General features: G+C 39.7%; 3 protein-coding genes across 15 annotated transcripts in view; 2 read left to right on the top strand and 1 right to left on the bottom strand.

Moving 5' to 3' along the window:
- The window catches only part of LOC118421257 (voltage-dependent P/Q-type calcium channel subunit alpha-1A-like), a 128505-nt gene extending 124654 nt beyond the window's left edge, over window positions 1-3851 (top strand). For all 12 annotated transcript variants that reach the window (XM_035828464.1, XM_035828460.1, XM_035828461.1 and 9 more), the window contains 3 exons: window positions 236-743; window positions 1333-1513; window positions 2173-3851. In XM_035828464.1, coding sequence (XP_035684357.1) covers window positions 236-743; window positions 1333-1513; window positions 2173-2318 — 835 coding nt within the window. In that variant the 3' untranslated portion in view covers window positions 2319-3851. The remainder of the gene's footprint in view (window positions 1-235; window positions 744-1332; window positions 1514-2172) is intronic.
- Window positions 3852-4493: 642 nt separating this feature from the next.
- Window positions 4494-19244, bottom strand: LOC118421259 (U4/U6 small nuclear ribonucleoprotein Prp4-like). 2 transcript variants are annotated; one of them, XM_035828476.1, is made up of 16 exons: window positions 19072-19244; window positions 14441-14624; window positions 13565-13641; window positions 12606-12678; window positions 12131-12249; window positions 11425-11507; window positions 10496-10589; window positions 10057-10151; window positions 9730-9788; window positions 8402-8525; window positions 7793-7882; window positions 7075-7197; window positions 6590-6697; window positions 5877-5995; window positions 5187-5236; window positions 4494-4921 (listed from the first exon to the last, which is right to left on the bottom strand). In XM_035828476.1, the coding sequence occupies exons 2-16, from the start codon at window positions 14610-14612 to the stop codon at window positions 4778-4780; spliced, it is 1530 nt and encodes a 509-aa protein (XP_035684369.1). In that variant the 5' UTR covers window positions 14613-14624; window positions 19072-19244; the 3' UTR covers window positions 4494-4777. The 2 variants fall into 2 exon arrangements, with proteins under 2 accessions (XP_035684369.1, XP_035684368.1); XM_035828475.1 differs by lacking the exon at window positions 19072-19244 and adding an exon at window positions 15836-16016.
- On the top strand, window positions 16126-17911 carry LOC118421260 (anaphase-promoting complex subunit CDC26-like). Its single transcript, XM_035828477.1, has one exon. The coding sequence runs from the start codon at window positions 16247-16249 to the stop codon at window positions 16553-16555; it is 309 nt and encodes a 102-aa protein (XP_035684370.1). The 5' UTR covers window positions 16126-16246; the 3' UTR covers window positions 16556-17911.
- Window positions 19245-19664: the final 420 nt, after the last annotated feature.

Genomic DNA, 19664 nt, shown 5'->3' on the forward strand with positions numbered 1-19664 from the left:
AAAATGACAGTCGTGAGCATATTTCTAATTTCTGCAAGAACATCACTGTCATTTGACAACAAAATAATCATTGACATAATCATCTCAAGCAAATGTCACTTTTGAAAATTTTGGGCAAGGACTTAGCCACAAATTTCTGTTCTCATGTTTGCATAGGCCATTGTTGAAACTTAAGGTAATACTAAGTAACATGTAGAGTGACTTACTTGTAACTGATTTGGCTGTGTGATTTCAGATGTGGAAACCTGGACCAGGCTGTGGACCTCCTGATGAATGCTGATGACGTCCTGGGCAGCTCGCGGGACGGTCCCGCCGTGAAGACCAGATATCCCGAACCGTCCAACCTCTGGCTCATCGCCGAGAGGCTTGACTGCTGCGACAGCTTCGCCAAAGTCTTCACCGACAAGGGAGACTTCACCACTGCGTCTACGTGGATCGCTAAAGCAGAGGGGCTCCTACGCACGCCCGGGTTGGTTGGCGTGCAGCGCTACACGGAAAACGTGGCCATCTACTACCGACACGTCCTGGACAGCACCATCGAGAGGTTCTATATCGCGCAGGACGATTACCGTAAGGGCACAGGGTACTACGCACAGCTGATGTCGGTGACGGATACGACGAACGTGCGGTTTGCGTTCATGCAGTCACAGTACTGGTCCATGAGGGTGTCGGAATTGGAAGAGCCTGATATCGACCTGTTGGAGGAGGCTGCACACAAAGTGCTGAAGTCTCAGGCCATACTGGTATATATATTGATTATAATATGTAACATTATGTGGTAGAAGGCCCAAAGTGCTGTTAGACAACTGAAAAGTTAATGTCAGATACAGATCCAATTTTACATTATTTTCTTGAAAACATTGAAATGATACAAACTTTTTTTTTTAAATTCTGTATTATGGCCACAGCTGTTTCTGATCATTTCAAATTCGTAACATGCTTGTTTCTTCAATGAATCCTTCAAGTTTTGGGCAAACCTGTTGCCTTAATTGGCAGATTGAAACATAATGTGTTTCGGTTTTGTTACGTTATACAATACATCATGACTTAAACATACCAAAGCCATTTATAACCTTCTCCAAGAAGGTAATGTTTTTGATAGTGTTTGTGGTTCCATATAGTGCATGTGTGTCATTGTTTGTGGATGAATGGCATAACTTGAGAAGCCCTGGATGGATTGTATTCATATTCAGTGGGTAGGAGACTTTATAAGACCTAGAAATGAGTAAATTTTGGGGCCCCTAGCCACTTGTAACGGTACTACAGCAGAACTTCTGGTTTTGATATCTTTTCTAATGTTTTATATTTTTTGCCTTTGTATAACACATGCAGGTTCGTAAAGTTGGCAAGAAGCACAGCAGTTACGCGTGGAACTGCCGCATCCTGGCGTCCATCCTGGCCAGGATGGACGATCGGCTGGAGGAGGCACTGGACAAGCTGGAGGAGGCTGAGGCCATCCAGCAGACCACCTACCCCAACCATGAACAACTGGGGCAGACATGCTATCTACAAGGTTAGTGATTGGCTACTTGTTTACCCCAACCATGAACAACTGGGGCAGACATGCTATCTACAAGGTTAGTGATTGGCTACTTGTTTACCCCAACCATGAACAACTGGGGCAGACATGCTATCTGCAAGGTTAGTGATTGGCTACTTGTTTACCCCAACCATGAACAACTGGGGCAGACATGCTATCTACAAGGTTAGTGATTGGCTACTAGTTTCAAACTAGCCCATACTTTGTAGCTTTACATGTATATGGGCCAATGCTTACTTTGTATGTCTTCCTACTGTGGTTTGGAAAATAGCACTAGACTCTAAAAAATACTCTTAGAGCAGAGGTTCGGCATGAAGAAAATGGTACAAAATAGAAATACTGACAAAAATAACTAACAAGAAGTAAAAAAAACAGCCGGCAACAAACCTCTGCTTGGAAGGTATCTGTAAAAGACATTCCATGATTTCGTGGTCAACAATGTACAGTACAGACACGGATTCATCAACTTGAAATTGGAAGTTAACGTTACATACAATTTAGTTCTTGAGCCAACAAATTCAATTTCAAACACAGCAACACCCCCAATGTACTGCAGTCCAGAGATACCACGGTGACCTTTGAATACTTTGTCTTTCAACAACAATTAACCAGTAGTGTTTGCTGATTTGCAGGCCTGGTGTACTTAGACATAGACAGACTACAGGAGGGGAAGGAGTATCTCCAGGCTGCTATGGAGTACTTCGGACCTCAGCATCCGCGGGCCCTCACCATCATCCCCCTCCTCATGGGGGAACTCAGCGGCTACTCCGAGGCCTAGTCAGATGTAAGAGTTACAGTAACTGTTGTACAATGTGAGCTTTGTTCTAACGCAAAAGAGATACCATGGAAATCATCTGTGTTGGCAGTAATCACTACTTGATCCTGAAGAAGGCGACAGTGGTCAATGAAAATTTGATCCGTGTATACCTTTTTGCTGGAGGAAAGTTTAGAATGTACTATGCAAAAGAAAAACCATGAATTTTTAGGTAGCGTGAAGACGACAACAGAAAATCATTATTTACAAATTAAGTAGTAGGTTGGGAATAAAAGCTATAATATCATTGGAAACTCCCAACCTTCAATCAATATCTGCAAATTCAAACTCAAACTTTTTACTAATGTGCTTGCCAGATCATAAAAGTGTTGCTTTATCATTTTTGGTGAACTGCTAAAAGTTATATATTGTCACAGTGTCAGTATTATGCAGGAGAAAGATGTAATACATGTATTATCATTCAACAGAAAAGCTTAATTTCGTTCTTAAAGTGATTTGAATGATCATGGTGGTACAACCAAGGATTTAGGTGTAGGGTACAAGTACGTTTGGTTAGCTCTTACTAGTTAATAGGGGAAAGTGAAGATGCTACTGTCATAATTTTATCATTCATTTATCTGCATACCTACGATTTATATAAGAGACTTAATTCAACTGCCACAATTGATATAGATGTTTAACTGGTACAACTACTTTTACAGTTGTCTGATTAATATCTTTAAACCAGTCAGAGTTCAGTTTTAATAGAGGTCACAGTACCTTGTGATGAGATGCCAATTTTTAAACAGTTTTTATACAGTGTTCACAGTTTGACTCTAGTTACTGTAGAAAGAAAAAAAGGCACAGTTCAAATGCTGCTAAACCATGAATGTGAATAATACTTACTAATAGGCAGGAGAACGGATAAAAGTACAAAAGGCTATTTTTTTCATTTTTGCAACTATCAGAATAATGCATACTTGCTACAGACACAGTATTTGTACGTGTTTATGTTTATCACATGTAAAGGGGAAGTAATACAATTCAATCAGGAATTTCAAAGTGTCAAACACTAAATCTTGTTTCAACTTGATATATACATTGCCAGAATATGGAAACTTTTGTCTTCCTTAGCATCATAGTTAAATCTTTTAATATTTTTTGAAAAAGAATGGGAATTCAACACTTTCATTTGTATAAAATGTAAGTTTACTAAGATACTTATAACTACAGTACTACTATAATGGCTATAAATGGTATAGGCTTTTAACACACAGGTGTAAGAGGACAATTCTATTTTGTACTGAGTGCATGGCTGGGTACTTTTCTTGCCTGTCAGTTTTTTGCACAGTTTTTAAGATATTTATTTTTTAATGGATGTCACAGGTGTTAGATAAAACTAATGCAAACTGATGATTTCATATGGAATAAGCATAGATGATCATGGCAGATTTTTTAATTACAGGTGATGATGTTGTGTTTATATTCATATTTGGCCAAATTGTTGGCAGAAAAAGTTTTTATGACGGGAGTTTCAAATAAAGGTGTGGAATTTGAGGATTTCTTGTTGTTTCTTAAAGTTGGTTAACTTTGATACACTTAGTAAGTTTAGTAACAATTTTGTTTTGGAATTTCCCAGTAGGACCTCTGCCCAGAAAGACCTCTGTTTTGTAGAAGACCTCATGGACACAAAAGATTAAAGTGAGCACATGCAAAACAAAAAAAATCGTGCTACAGACGGAGTGAATAGTTGCTTTCAGCGGTGCTGGCACGATCAACTGTCACTGATCTAAACATCGCCAATCTACCCTCATGATACTTTGCCCTTCTTGATGAATATCTGACAATGTATAGCCTGACGTAATATATTCAAATCTAGAAGGCATATTGTCACTGAATGGAGTTACATTCCAACAGAAATCACTTCCCAGTTAGCTAATGGCAATGTCATTCAGATAAAATAACTTCCCTATCCCCATCTCATTTCTACTGGGGCTCATTGTACTCGCTGTCCTAAAAAAATCAAGGGCAGTGATTGCAAGGAGCCCAAGTAGAAATCATGATACTCAGACCACCGAGGTTAGACTTCTTGCAAATACAGTATAAGAAAATATGCAAGATGAACTGCAGAAAACGATCCAACCTGAATAACCATGATTCATTTCTATGCCATTTCATTTAAACAAGAATCTCACTCGCTCTGGGTGCACAAAATTCAAAGTTTATTTATAACCTCTTGCCAGATTGACCATGATTAATTTTCTCATCATATATATGTAAAAATATGAGTATATGAGTTTATCCTTTATAACAGAAATATTCAGATTATCGAATCTGAATGTGTTACAGCTATAAAAGGATGTGGTGATGGGACAAGACTTATCTTTCTGAGATACAGTAACAGCTAAAAATAGTTAGAAATGAGATAAGGCTTGCTAGTTTTTCCTTTCCAGTTACCCTCCCTTTGAAAGTCAAAGCCAAGGTTATTCAGCGGCCCAGAGTTTATACGTGCGGTCGTACGACGAAGTAGCGATGAACTTGCTGTCGGGAGAGACGTCGACAGCCATCAGCTTCCCTTCATGTCCTGCAAGGGTCTTCAGAGGCGACCAACCAGGATGGGCCCAGACCTGGTGCAGTAGCCAATCACAGCACAGTTAGAAAATATTCAATTATCAACAGCCAATCACAGCACAGTTTAGGATAATTGACTTAATCATCCTTCTACATTGTATTTGCTGTAGGAAGTCTACATAACTAATGAGAGGGAGATTGAAAGCATTATGGAAACTGGGAAGAAAAATATGAGCTACCAAGAAACTGACCATTTAAAAATTACCATTTTCCTCAGAAAGCCTGTAGCTACAATGATTACTGTACAATGTAATAACTTACCTTTGCTGTGCAGTCAAAAGAAGCTGTGACCAGATACTGTCCTTCTGAGCCTAGGTAAGATACATCACACAATATACAAATAACATTATTACCTGGAAAGTTTGATACTTTGGAAGAGATATTTTACAATAAGCACATTTTGCTACCACCACAGAAGCATATTCTTTTTTTTCCCACATCTCAGGAGTAAGCTCCATGCTAAAAGCTTCTTTCCTGGTCTGAAGTCTACATGATACAAGCTTCCTTATGGTTGCTTTCCTGATGGGTATAGCCTAAATGTTTTCAAGGCAACCCCAAAATACTTGGTGGCTCACAGTAGGTTTAGTTGTGAGGTGAGCTTAAGTGGATAATAAAAAGTCAATTAAAGCCTTAAGTTTCTATTTCTTATGCTCCATACAATTCTTAAATGAGATGTTTCGAGCACATTAACGGGGAAGGGCTAGCAACCCCATCCATGTACACACATTGAAGAAAACTTTACAACGAGTAGCCTCCTTTGCAGACTTCTAGCAGCACTATCTTTTCATGAGACGGCTGATTCGTGATTTTTAACATTGGCTAAGGTTCTCAAATGTCTGGAGAGGGACATAACGTGTTGCTAGAAGTCTGCAAATGACGCTAGAATATATCAAATAATTGGATTATTTTTGACGATCCAAACTAGGTGTAGTATCTGGGTTAGTCCCCTACCTTGATACTTGAGTCCTGAGACCAGGTTGGTGTGCCCAGGTATGGTGTACACACACTTCCTCTGTCTCACATCCCAAACTTTAGCTGTGTTATCTGCACTTCCTGTGGCCACATGGTACCTACATGTACAAAACAAACATGGGGGTTTCCATTAACCTCCAGGCTGCTAAGGTAGCCATTTAGCATCAGACTCGTGTATTGGTTATGGGTTAGGCAGAGGGAAAGGGTTAAGTTTACACTGCTGTATGCTTCATATTTTAATGGCTACTAAAGAGTGTAGTAGATTTCTGAATGCTTCATTTTTCTGTACAGTCACCTACAATGCAACTAAAGTGTGTAAATGTAGTACGTAACAGTAAACAGAACAAGTATAAAGTGGGCCTAAGAGTTCAATTGCTACAAAATACATTTTGTAGTAACTTTGTATTTGGAGAGTTATTTCTTCCAACAGATGCAGTTCCATCATGACTCTACGTCTTGACAAATCTTGATACATATTGACTATCTTCTTGATATATATTGACAATACATGTATGTTGAATATCTTATATGTTAAGTTAACAAGTTGTTAAGTTGTACATGTGTGTTTAATTCTGTAACTTTTTAACAAAAGAACATGAGAGGGGAATGTTACAATACTGTAGTTTAATTTTTGGCAACACCTCAGGAACGGAGGTATCAGATATGTTGTTTCTGCTATGACTGCTACCTACCCATCAGGTGAGAATGTGATAGCGAACAGCTCCTTCAGGTGACCCTCCAGGAACATGACACACCTGCCTGTCCGCAGGTCCCACACACGGCCAAACGCATCCAGGCCACTGGAACGGCAAGGAAAGCAGGTTACTAGTACAGAGGGAAAGATCTCATGTGCCCGACCCTGTAAGAAATGCGGTTTTCCACAGAGCTATTCCGGAAACCTGGCTAAAATCAATTCCATATAAATCCAGACGGGTCCAACATAGTGCGACATGACTGGTCTAGCCTGGGTCACGTGTCCATACCTCTCAACAATTTTCGCTGACAACAACAAAGGAATAATCTTGATCTCCTCAACATACACAGTCCCAATCAAGGCTGCTAATGGGCTGCCCTTAAGTCTTCACATCTACATGCAAACATGTCTATCCCCTGCTTGATGGGGAACAACAGACAATAAACTTGATAGTACATGTAAGTGTTAGTGTGTTGGGCTTACCATGTAGCGCACAGTGAGCCGTCACACTGGAATGAGATGTCGTACACCTCCTTACTGTGGCCCTCCTGATGTAGGACCTCCTCCTGGGCCTCCAGGTCCCACAGTCTCCAGGACTTGTCATAACTACAACATTACAACATACAAAACATCAAGCAGATGTCCCACAGTCTCCAGGACTTGTCATAACTACAACATTACAACATACAAAACATCAAGCAGATGTCCCACAGTCTCCAGGACTTGTCATAACTACAACATCACATTCAAAATGTCACACGGATGTCACACCAGGTTTCTCACCAGGGCAGTTGAGAGTAGAGGGTCCCTACACTGTGGTTTTTATCCCCTACATGATTTCGAAGGTCGTTTCGCGCAAACTGTCGCGTATATCGTGAGCGCTGCTGTATGCTGTGATTTGGGCCCCCACAACATTCATGGATGCATTTGAACAGTAAAGCAAGGGAAAAACATAAAATGTCTGTGTCCCATCCAAAATCCAACAGTGAATACTATGAGTCAATACAAGTGGTACCCAACCCAACTCAAAGTGTGCATCTTGTACCAAGCACAAAGTTTGATAGGGGCATCATCATGCTTTTCTTTGGATGTGTGCACCTATAAGTGATTCACAGGAATACTGCACAAGGTACTTCCCCCCAAACACAATCAAACCTATGTGGTATAATTTTGATGCGAGTCCTACTCCATAAAAACTCACCATGTTGTCCCCAGGAACCTGCCGGATGGATGGTACGCTACTCTGGCGACCCTGGCCTCGTGGCCCTCGATGTTCGCAACTGGTTCATCGCTAGAAAATGATTAAAAACACTCATTCATGAACTTCAGACTCAGGTCAGAACTGGTACTACCTGGTAGTAGTTAATCTGAGACAAAGGACAGTGAGTCCAGGTTGTGGAAAAAGCTACAAGGAGGTGAATGTATACTTAGTGCAATGTGAGGCAGTCAAAAGTGCCCTGACGGTCATCAAATCGTAGGTGGCAATAAAACAATAGTTGTATAAAACAAAGTGTCAGACAGACAGTCATGAAATTGTAGGTGGCAATAAAACAATAGTTGTATAAAACAAAGTGTCAGACAGACAGTCATGAAATTGTAGGTGGCAATAAAACAATAGTTGTATAAAACAAAGTGTCAGACAGACAGTCATCAAATTGTAGGTGGCAATAAAACAATAGTTGTATAAAACAAAGTGTCAGACAGACGGTCATCAAATTGTAGGTGGCAATAAAACAATATTTATATAAAACAAAGAGTCTCTTTATTCTTTCAACTGTTGTTTTTAACAGCGTTTCGACCTTGTACAGACCTTTCCAGAGACCAAAGTTTTACAACACCGTCAGCACTACAGGAAGCCATACAGCAGGCGGAATCCTCCAGGGTTAGGGTGGCCTGGGGGTGGAACACTACACACCCAACATTCTGGTTGTGTCCTAGAAAATAAGCACAGAATATTGTACTAAACTCATGTAATGACCAAGCTAGTAGAGTGGTCGCCTTGCATTTGGCAGGTCGTGAATTTGATCCCCAGCCGAGTCATATCAAAGATTCATATCAAAGCATTTTCAGGGGTTCTATCTGGCATTTGACTTCGTGTGTATAGTACATTGTATAACGGGTTACGAAGAATTTCTTGGTAACGCTTAACGGTGAATTCAGGATAACAAATAATGATTAACGTTGACTTAAAACGACCAATAACGCTTCACGAAGAATATACCGATAACGATTAACATTGAATTAGAGCGGGTCGGTAAGGATTAACGGTGAATTAAAATGGCTCGTAACGCGTAACGGAAAAAGGCATGCAGACCCTCCTGTATATGCAAAACCTGATGTAAAAATAATTTTAACTTAACATTAGGCCACACCGATTTAATTTCTTGGTTCACGGATTCGCTCGCTCCTATTTTTGGGGAAAAAAAATAAAAATAAAAATTACCACTCAGCAAATTTTCACCATTAATGAAACCATTCACCAACTTTCTGGTGTAGCAAATTGGCCTTTATATTATAAGCTCCTTAAAGTGTGGGTACAGGTGCTGTTACTGTACAAAAATAGTGTTTTTGTACTTTTTTCAAGCTGAAAACTTTTTTTTCTTTATGTTTTGGATTAGCCGTTACCTTTACCCCAACCATTTTACAATTTTTTTTTTTATTTTTATTTCGCCCTCTCGCTCCATATTTTTTATGAAAAAATCCGTGAACCAAGAAATTAAATTGGTGTGGCCTTATACAAATGTCTCAAAGAACTGTCTTTTCTGCTTGAGTGTAGTCTTCGAAAAACACACCGTACAAAATATTCAAGACTTGTGCTACTAATACTACTTCTAGCTCATGTACTACTAGTATTTGCAGGTTGAAACTCTGTTAGCTTTGCCAAGCTTCTTGGACACTGTTTTTGGCAACACCCAAGGGAAGGAGCAAACTAGTTGCTGTTGAGCAATGATAGCAGGTAATTGCTTTCAATAGTGTGCAGTCTCACCAATGTGAACCTGCTGAACAGAGCTACTTGGAAGTTGGACGGTGTGGAGACAAGCCGACTGCTACCTACCCTTGTCAGGGATCCATGTTCTGGATGCTACTATATATATATATATATTATATAGATCTAAATGTACAACTGGACTATCTTACCTCGTAATGTTCTGACCAGCTTACAGTCCGGCACTGACCACAACTTGCACAGGCCTGACCTAATGAAACAACAAGGTACACATTTATAATGCTGTCATAATGCAGTAATTTGTACATATTGCATTACCAGGTAATCCTCTTGATGGTGGAAACATCAGGTTTGTATTGAAGAGTGCAAGCTGATTTATTTGGTCAACTCACACCGGGAGGGACCCCCAATCTTTTTGATAATTGTGCTGTATTTTTCTTTTTGTTCAAAAGTTGTTCTAACTCTTATAAGTCACTGTTCAAGAAGTTCCAATATATATGTACATTTGTATTTCTTACCATGATGATGTTGCTAGAAGTTTGGAGTTTGGGCTGAACTGACAGAAGGAGATAGGTCGACTGTCTCCTATCTGACTGCCATAGTTGGTCAGGGCCTGGATATGGAGGAAACACAAAAATGTGAACTGAACAACCAAATCAACATTACTGACTGGAGAAAGGTGACATTGTTACAAGTCTGAAATTGTTACTGCGTGGGCCAACTACTCTTTCTTTGCATTGTTCGTAACACACCAGCTTTTCATACATGTGACTGTGTCAAGCTTATGCATTTTTTTGAGCTTCTTGCAAAAGTATCAGCTTAAACCGGTAGCATGAATGCCGGGTATACAACACAGCCTGATTTCAACTCGCTGCTTCTACAAGTTCTAGTCCAGAAGCAGGGCTGCTAACCACTGGACTATGCACGCTTCCTAACGTAAAAAATGCTTCTACTCACTCTGAGTTGCCTGTGCAGTTCTTGCATCCGGGCGTTTTTCTGGGCAGCTGGGATTTCCTTAGCTTCACGAGCTTTCTCCAGCCTCTTCTTAGCTCTGAGGCAGGCATCAAGAAAAGTGTCAGTGTCAAATCTACTATCCTTTGGAATTTCAAATACAGTCTTCCTTGCAAAAACATTGCAAGGAGATTTACCATTTTACCATTATATAGTACGCATAGAATTTTTTACATGTACAATTAAATGATTTTGCAGAACAAGGCCTACAAAATGAAGGTATAAACATGATAGAATTACAATTATCTTTTTAGGCTACTGTAAAATACAGCTAATTTTGTGGCGCAGTGAAAATTAACTGTTTGGGTACCGTTTGGGTTTCAAATTATATTATAATATAGGGTTAATGACCCCCACTCAGATCTATACGTTGGCATTGTCGGCTCCTATAACCACCGAATGAATGACCAATATTTCAAGCTTTACAGTACATAAATTGTAAGTCTGGGAAGATATGTGTATAGAGTAACCAGGGCTGTCTCTAGGACCCGTCCTTCCGTCCAAAGATAGAAATTTGCTTGTTGGGACAGAAAAGAATTTTACTCAGTACGACCCAAAATTCAATACTTCATGACACAAAATTGATGAAAATGTATTTTCCTCGGCTTGAAATGACAAATTAAAAACATGAGCTCCCAAACAATGTGTGGGATGGAAAAAATTAACGCTGGAGACAGCCCTGAGAGTGACACATTATTTCCTAAAGAAGAATTGTTTGTTTGTTTGCTTGTTTGAACCTTTGTTTATTCATGAAAGCTCAAACTGGCCTGCAGGCTGCTTTTCATTGAGGTCATGAGGGAAGAGGCAAGGGTCAGACAACGTATGTAAAAGAGATACAGTTTACGTCATTAAAAGTCGTAAAAGAGTCTACCTACCTTGGTATGGAGTAGCCAGCTATGAACATCCTGGCTTCTTTCAGACTCTGTGGTCCCTCATGGTACCAGGTAGTGTCGTTGTACTGTGGACAAGGAATTCACTTTTACTCACCACTTCAACAAACATCATAAACAAGGATGCCTAAAGGGGGTACCTCACTGAAGCTGTCATACATTGGTGGCATTGTTCAGTGAGATACCCGCTTAAGACAAGTCGTGAATCTGACAGGGTACTCAATGAATTTTTTTTAATGCTTTTTGTCTTTTGTCTTTTTAGTCACACTGTACGTTTTGCATGATACTACTGTTATAAAGTCAAGGATAGCACAAATTCAAGTTAGGATGCAATACCGCCTGCAGTGGTTGCCAACATACCACAGTTCAGTGAGATACCCGCTTAAGACAAGTCGTGAATTTTATCAAATATGAACCAGTTTTATGAAGACTAAAATGCATTTCTGAAACAGATGCATCTGAGCTAAACTGCTGCCAGGATTACATGACAAAAGGTATACATGTAGTACAGGCAGGATATTTAAGATGGTGTCATTGAAAAAATTTAAGGGGCAATGAGCCGAAATGAAGCAATTAATTGTAAATGCATAAGCTCTGGAAAGCCCCAAAACTGTTGGAACTGCACAAATTTTGAACAGAAATTAGAAGAATGTTTTCCTAAATGTAAACTTTATCAATTACTTTCACTTACTTCTTTCTTTTCTTCCTTTTTCTCCTCGGCCGAGTCCTTCTTGAGTTTGTCTTCTCCGATTTTGGCGAGGATCTGACGTAGACGTTCTCTCCTGTCTGCCGGACCCTCTCCAAACAAACCTACAAATCATGCATAATGGTAAACAAAAACTGCATTTGTTTTCAACAAAATGAAGTAAATGTGAAATAGAACAATGACCAGCAAAAAAGTACTGGAAAACAGGGAAGGACATAAACAGATGTTATTTTTGAAATCTCTTGCAAAACAATTGCTTTTACCTTCTTCCTTTTCATCTAGTAAGTCAGATACATGTGCCAACTTTTATTGCCCATTTTTACGACTAATTAAACAGCCATTTTTCCATTATTGGCTTCTAGATAGCTACCATCATTCAGCACATGCAAATCAGCGCACAGTGACTAAAATAAAACCATAGTGATCATGTCAAGATTTACAGCAACCTGTGCCCACTCACATATTGGCTCTCCAAGCTGTCTCAGTTGTGCTTTCACTTCTGAGTCGTCGGTGGACACATGGATTTGTCTGGCCTGTGGAAGAAAAAAAATATTTCAGCACAAAACTACACATTAAACTATACAATATAGAGTCGATTCCATATTACCGAGAGGGTGTTTCTTGCCTTTTGTTCTAACATTTTGGAAATCTTTGTAACAATCTAACTGTGATAAGTAACTCTTTAGAACTATTTATAACATCTATGTGACGTTCTAAATATTTCTATAGTATTCAAACATTTCTAACATCAAATAGATTATTTCTGTTTGTTTCTAAACTGTTCCAACATAGATGCATCATTTGTGATCACATGTTCGAACATGGAAACAATATGATGAAACTAGGTCAGTGGGCTGGGAAGAGGGCAATTCACACATCCCTGCCAAGTGCAGGAAATTATGTCTGTCTGCTACCTTCTCACAAAAGACTCACCAGTGTATACTAATAAGTAACTAAAGAAAATCTAAAGATACAAGAGCCAAACAAAGGACCAAGCTTAGCAGATTTGTTTATGGGGTCAATAAAAGTTTTTATGGAGGGAAAAAATGACACAAAATGTTGGAACATGTTGGAACAATAACAAAAACACATAGTTGTTTGAAAATTGTTCTAAATAAAGAGATAATTATATCATTACTTTCTCAAATGTTCCAACAAATATAAAAAGGTTCAAACATGTTTAAACTTTCATTTTGAAATGTTTGAACAATTTTTAACTTTAGTGACTGAAATGTTCTTTTACTCAAAATAGTTCAAACTTATTACAAATATTATTTCAAAACCATCTCGGTGACTTGGAATTGACTCTACTACAATCTCATGTCTTGAATCTATAGCATAGACATATGTGTCAGTGTACTGATGCTGCTTGTCGTAGATTGTGAGATAACTAAGTTACATTCTACGTTCATGTCTCACCCTTTTTCTTCTTTCAAATTCCTCCAAGACTTCCTTCTGTCTCTCACTCTGATGCTCTTCCAGGTCAAAGGTCTCTCCTAAAAGAAAGAAAAGAAACCGTCATGATTTGAAGTTCTTTACTTTATTATGTAAAACAAGTAGTAACAGACCTCGTAAATTTAACTGGTAATTATACCAGTGAATAATTACAAGCTGCTTTTTGGCACTTTTCAGCGTAAACTCTGCATGGCCCCATCGGACACTATTCCACCACCTGGCTATAATTGGGCATGGCTGGGCCCCCTAAACCGGCACTGGTGTAAATCTGACCATACTGTATCATCAATTTCTTAGAAATTGGCCTTGCCATATCTCACTAGCAAAAGAAATACTGTAAATGCATTTAAGTTCGTAGGGATTTAATTTTGCGGTAGCAGGAAAAAGGACTTTTCGCGGTGGTTTTAAGTTCACGGTAGCACCATGCACTGTAGTCTCTTACTGCCATGGAAAAATGTTTGCAACGGTTCAAGTTCGCGGTGAAGTGGCCACTGCAAAAACCGCAAGCATTGAACCACCAAGTTTCTGTATTTACAGTGCCTACTTCTATGCTTATTGTATAAATTATAATTCAACATTCCTTATACATTAAAACCATAAAAACTTTTGGTCCCCTGGGTAAAGTTATGACTCTTACTTACTTACTGTTGTGAAACCGTCATCTTGTTTTCGTGTTTCAAATGTGTCCTTTTCAAAGTGATGTTTATGCAAAATAAAGATGATGTTGTACAAAATATCAAGTAATACTTAGTTGTACATTTTTGTTCAGGTTTGTCTTGAATGAAAATAATTATGCATAATACTAGATGTAATGATATTGTCCTAAACACTTCTATCTACCTTCTGATATGTTGATGTTTCCTGAAAGTATCCCAGCCTGCACTGCATCAGACCCCAGTGACCCTTGACCCTCCTGCTTAGCCAGTCGTTGTCTCTCTACTTCCTCCAGACTGCCAAAGTGCACAATTTTTGCCTTCTTGGATGGCAGCTGAACATCCTCGTCGTCAGACATCTTAGCCTATGTCTTGAAGAAGAAAAAAACATTCTTAAAATCATGATAATACACATACCTTCTTAGTTATAATGTTCATACAAAACATACAAAGTTAATAAGTTTGTTCACACTTCTGAGGATGCATGCGTGGCAACAGGAATTGTGGATAATAATAATATGTCCAAGGTGAAGACCGTTGAGATGTCTGGACATTGTAACGTAGATAAAAAAAATGGTTGAAAAGAGAACTATTTATAACTCTGGGGCTTTCACCTTTGACATATTACCCACAATTACTGTCACTGCACAAGTGTCCTCTGAAGTGTGAATGAGTTTACTATTGACAGAGACATATCAATAGTGCTAAAAACTCCTATTGGCAGGAGTTTTGCGAAATATTCTTGATATATAAATGTTCTCTTCTGTTCTTATGTTAATGTTCATCTGCTGAGAAATCGGCAATCACTGACATGTTTTGGCTGATACAAGAAGAAGGTTTGCCAGGCCTCTATCCAGGTGATTTGTAGTAAATCACCAACTCCAGAAAGAACAACTTGCACATTGCACTCTTTTTTGAAAGGTGTGGTGAGTTCTTTAACGTGTCCAAGGTGTGGCTCTCACTAAACACGGAACCTCCATTTAACATCCTATCCATGGGACAGCCCTAACCGAAGCTAGGTACAGTGTACTCATTTTAACCTTGTAACCAAAGTGAGAAATGTTGTGTACGGTGCATTTCCCAAGGGCACATGATCGGTGAAACAGCAGGATTCGAGACCTCTCGGCCTGAGCCAAACATGTACAGCTGCGCACTGCGCCACACAATCTCACATATTGACAGGGACATAAAATTCTTTTGACAAGAACATCCAGTCAATAATCTCGGCCTTCTTTCAAATAATTATGCTTTACAGTAGATTTACATAACTTGATGAATTTATGATTTGCAAATCAACTTCGAACTGGACTACTTCATTTCAAATGAAATATTTCGGGGGTTTTTCCTGTTCTCAAGTCTAGCAGGTGACTAAGCCCACTCTGTAAACCACATACTAACTTTCTGTTTATGCAGTGGACAGTGTAAGCGCAAGAAAGCTTAGCTTGGGTATCTAAAAAATATTATGGGGGAGGGGGGCATCTATACCCATGTTTGAAGCACCAGTTTAGGTACATATGAATGGAGCCTGGAGTTATTTTCTCGATACCTTATTATCATTAACAAAGAATGATTTAATACCAACCTTTTGAAAGTGTTATCTTGATTCGAAACCCCCAGTAATGTCTCCAAAATCCCACCAAACTTCAGCAAAATCGCCGCTTCGACGATTCACACGCGTGGAATAAACCAATGTAACCTTGAGGGGTGTACACTTAACGCAAAGGAAATTATTAATTCAATCGTGAAAAAAAGAAAGATGAGCCATGCAAACAAAGTTTGAAAAAGCATCTATTAATAGGATCTTGTATGGTCACAAATTATATCTGTATGATTATGGCTTTCATTGATATTCATATCAAGTAATATGATGACATCCCCATAGTTTGTGATTGTATCAGCCATGTTAAAGGTGAAAGGTTATTCTGTATTTCGGCGGGAGAACGAATGACATTTTTGCACTGAGGCAAAATTTGACGATTTTTCAGCCCACAAAATGATCAAACGAAAGCCCACACGCATCGAGCTGAAGCTGGACGACTTGGACGAGTTCGAGGCGGTGAAGAAGGAGGTTGAAGAGCGGCGGAAACAGCGGAACGCCGAGCTGCTTGGGCTCGGGGCACAGGGGGAGGGCGCCGCCGAGACCAACGGGGACGCCTCGCCGCCGTCCGGGAAAACTAAGGCCGATAAAATCAACGAGAGAATCGGGTATGACCCGACTCCTGTACCGGACGCTACGGCGAGAGTCGGCACGTTACCCTCACCACCACCGCCGCCTGCAGCCGGACAACCACCGCCGAGATAGCCCACAGGGAACGTGGACTTGGTCAAGATGACGACATGCAAAAATGATGATTTTGGATTGAAGCATTGGACCACCTCTAGCCTGGTAACCACAGCACCGTGAGCTCTCTGGGATCTGTGCGGTGTTAGCAGTGTTGCCGACCCGCCTAGTTCATAAGCACAAGCCGGGGACTTTTTTACGGGGTTGGTTTCAATTACTAGTACTTTGCTCACGGTGTTTATGAATGCCGATTGGAAAGCTTAAAGATATGAAATTTGCTTAGTAGGACTTTTGTCAGGCCGTTTTGACTGGTTACCGGATAAGAGGACACCGGACTTGTTGTACACCATTCAGGACAGCGCCGGATATGATATGATAATTTTTTTTTTTTTGGTGACACCTCAGGTGCGGAGGCTTGCTCATGGATTTGCAACACTATGGCTGAGACATTTTTGAATTAACTAAGGACATGTACATCATCATGAACCATCAGAATTTGTCACTACTCATGATAGATAACAGCCAGCCAGTTTTATAACACAACAATAGTATAAAGTCTCATATGCATATACAGTACACTTTACTTTTACCAGGTAATCAAATACAAATATTGTGCCATATGCAGTAATCTATGTTTCACAGCCAGGGTGCCATCCTTTATGAGTGTGTCTCTTTATGCATCCTCACCTGTGTATGCAATAGAATGTTATATAATTCTAGGCAAGTTTATTTTTAATATAGTCTGTCACTGACAAACCAAGATTTAGCCTGGAATCCAGCCTTGTTTGCTTTGTTCCGTGGCCACTACCATTTGGGAGCAGACCAAAGCAAACAAGGCTGATCTCCAGGCTAATCAAGATTGCGGCAAGATTGCAGTTTTCCTCAGAAGAATAATTTGATCATTTATTTGATATCAGAACAATAAATGTTATGAGCTAATCTTGAAACCATTAGAGAAACATGGCAAGTATGGCTTCATACACTGGTCAAGCATGTGTGAGTACCAAGTTTATGTTAAGATATAGAGGGATAATATCAATGTTTGTTGATAATGTACATAGCTTGTTTGGCAATAAAGTACATTTTTGTATCTACGTAGACTTCAAGACTTTTCTGACTTATCTGCAATCAGTACAACTTTGGACTAATCTACAATCAGTGACTAGATCATGATGATGGATGAATGTTGTTATGTGGCTGATTTCTGTACTTTATTTTTAGTTACTGTCTCACGTACTTCCGTACTAGAAACAACAATAACGTTACATAGATAATAGGTTTATGTAGGTAGGAATAATGAGAACATAGACGTGGATTTCCAACAGTTTGTACTTTCATTCGTCTCCAGAATAAAAATAAAATCAAGTTCTGATCTAACTTGGAGTCAGTAATATAAACTGGTCACAACTGTGACAAAATATATGATGAGTGAGATATATGAGAGTTACCAGATTAGTGCGTGACACTCTAAAAGGATACTTATTTTTTTTTGTCTCATTCATTGGATACATGTACGTAGCTACACATGCAGAGGTACTATAGTATAGCCGACAACTAAATGTATAAACATATATATTGTACGACCAAATGTAGACATTTATGTTCTAGGATGTCAGGGTTTTATAATGGTCAATAGTGACCGAAGGATGCCGTGTAATGTTCTAGAACAGTTTTATGTTAAGTTATACTATTGCTGAATATTGTAAGTTTCTGAACGTTGTATTGTGCAAAGGACATGAGAAGAAAAGCTTACTAACATAATTATGAATAACAATGACAACTCAAAAAAAACCTTTCCGAAACCACCCTGAATCACCCTTCCCCCACAACACAACCCCAAACCCCCACAACCGCACCACTCCCATGTCCAATACATGTTTGTGTACTAATACTATGGTAGAACTTGGTTTTCGGGACTTATAGCCAGCCTCTCTACAAAATTCCTGCCTCCCGTCTGGCTTGAATCATCATCCACAACAACATCTTGGAATGGTCGCTTCTGTCCCAGAACATGGTGACCTGGTTCGTATCTGGTATATATAGGATTACGGGCGAGACCTGGGCCATGACTGGGGGGATTCTGAACCTGCGGCGCGGTACCAGGGAGTCATTCTCCTGCTGCTGGCTTGAAGAGGTGTTGGTTTTCGTCTCATCAGTCTCGGTGGTGTTCTGCTGAGTGGAAGAAGGGCTGGCAGTGTCTTCCTTCTCCTTTTCTTCAGCTTTCCCTGGAGACAGTAGAAAATCACTTTCGAAGCCTCTGAAATTCTCCTTTTCCGGTTTGTTGCTGGCCGCAGAGGCAGAGGCAGAGGCGGCTGATGTGTCGGTATCTGTGGGCAGGATGTTGTCCACACGGTCGGAGGGACCGTTTAAGTCACACCTCCTGATTTTCCTCACTGCGCTCCTCTCTGTATATAGATAAAGTTGGTCAACAAAGGTGATGTACTAAATTGATTCTTAGAACATCACCCAGTCTAGCTCTTTGTCGAAAACGGTGACAGAAACTTGTCGGAAGTGAAGCCAATAAAACTAGATTTTACCTTTGCCGGTGGTGCCAAACATCCTGGCTGCAAGATCGAACAAGCAAATGGTCGAAACCATGATGAAAGCAAACATTTTGCCGATTAAGAAACCAACGTTGGAAAAAATGAGCGGCTAAATCAAGACGATTAAAAAATGCGTCCGACTCGCCTAACTTTTTCCAAAACTGTAAGTACAATCATGACGTCACAAAAAGCGAAATGTGACGTCACTGGGAACGTATAAAAAGAGGTGTCACGTGACATGAATATAAAAATGTCTACAATGAAAAATTCCATTTTTCTAACACTGTTTTTAACCATGAGATCTTGATTAATAAACCTAAAAGTCAGGGAGTGTACAATAATAATAAACAAACCTGCAGAGCATAATGAAGACCGTACTATATGGCAAGCTACATAACCACACTGTAGAAATGTATATAGATGACAACGTGCTCGCATGTGTCTGTAACGTTATGTGTATGTGTGCCTATGTTTGTAGTGTTCGTATGCATGTGTGTATGCGTATAAGTATAAGTGTACGTGTGCCTCTATCTTTCTCTCTCTCTCTCTCTCTCTCTCTGTGTGTGTGTGGGGTGGGGGGGGGGGGG

This window comes from Branchiostoma floridae, chromosome 8 (assembly GCF_000003815.2).
Source record: "Branchiostoma floridae strain S238N-H82 chromosome 8, Bfl_VNyyK, whole genome shotgun sequence".
NCBI lineage: Eukaryota > Metazoa > Chordata > Leptocardii > Amphioxiformes > Branchiostomatidae > Branchiostoma > Branchiostoma floridae.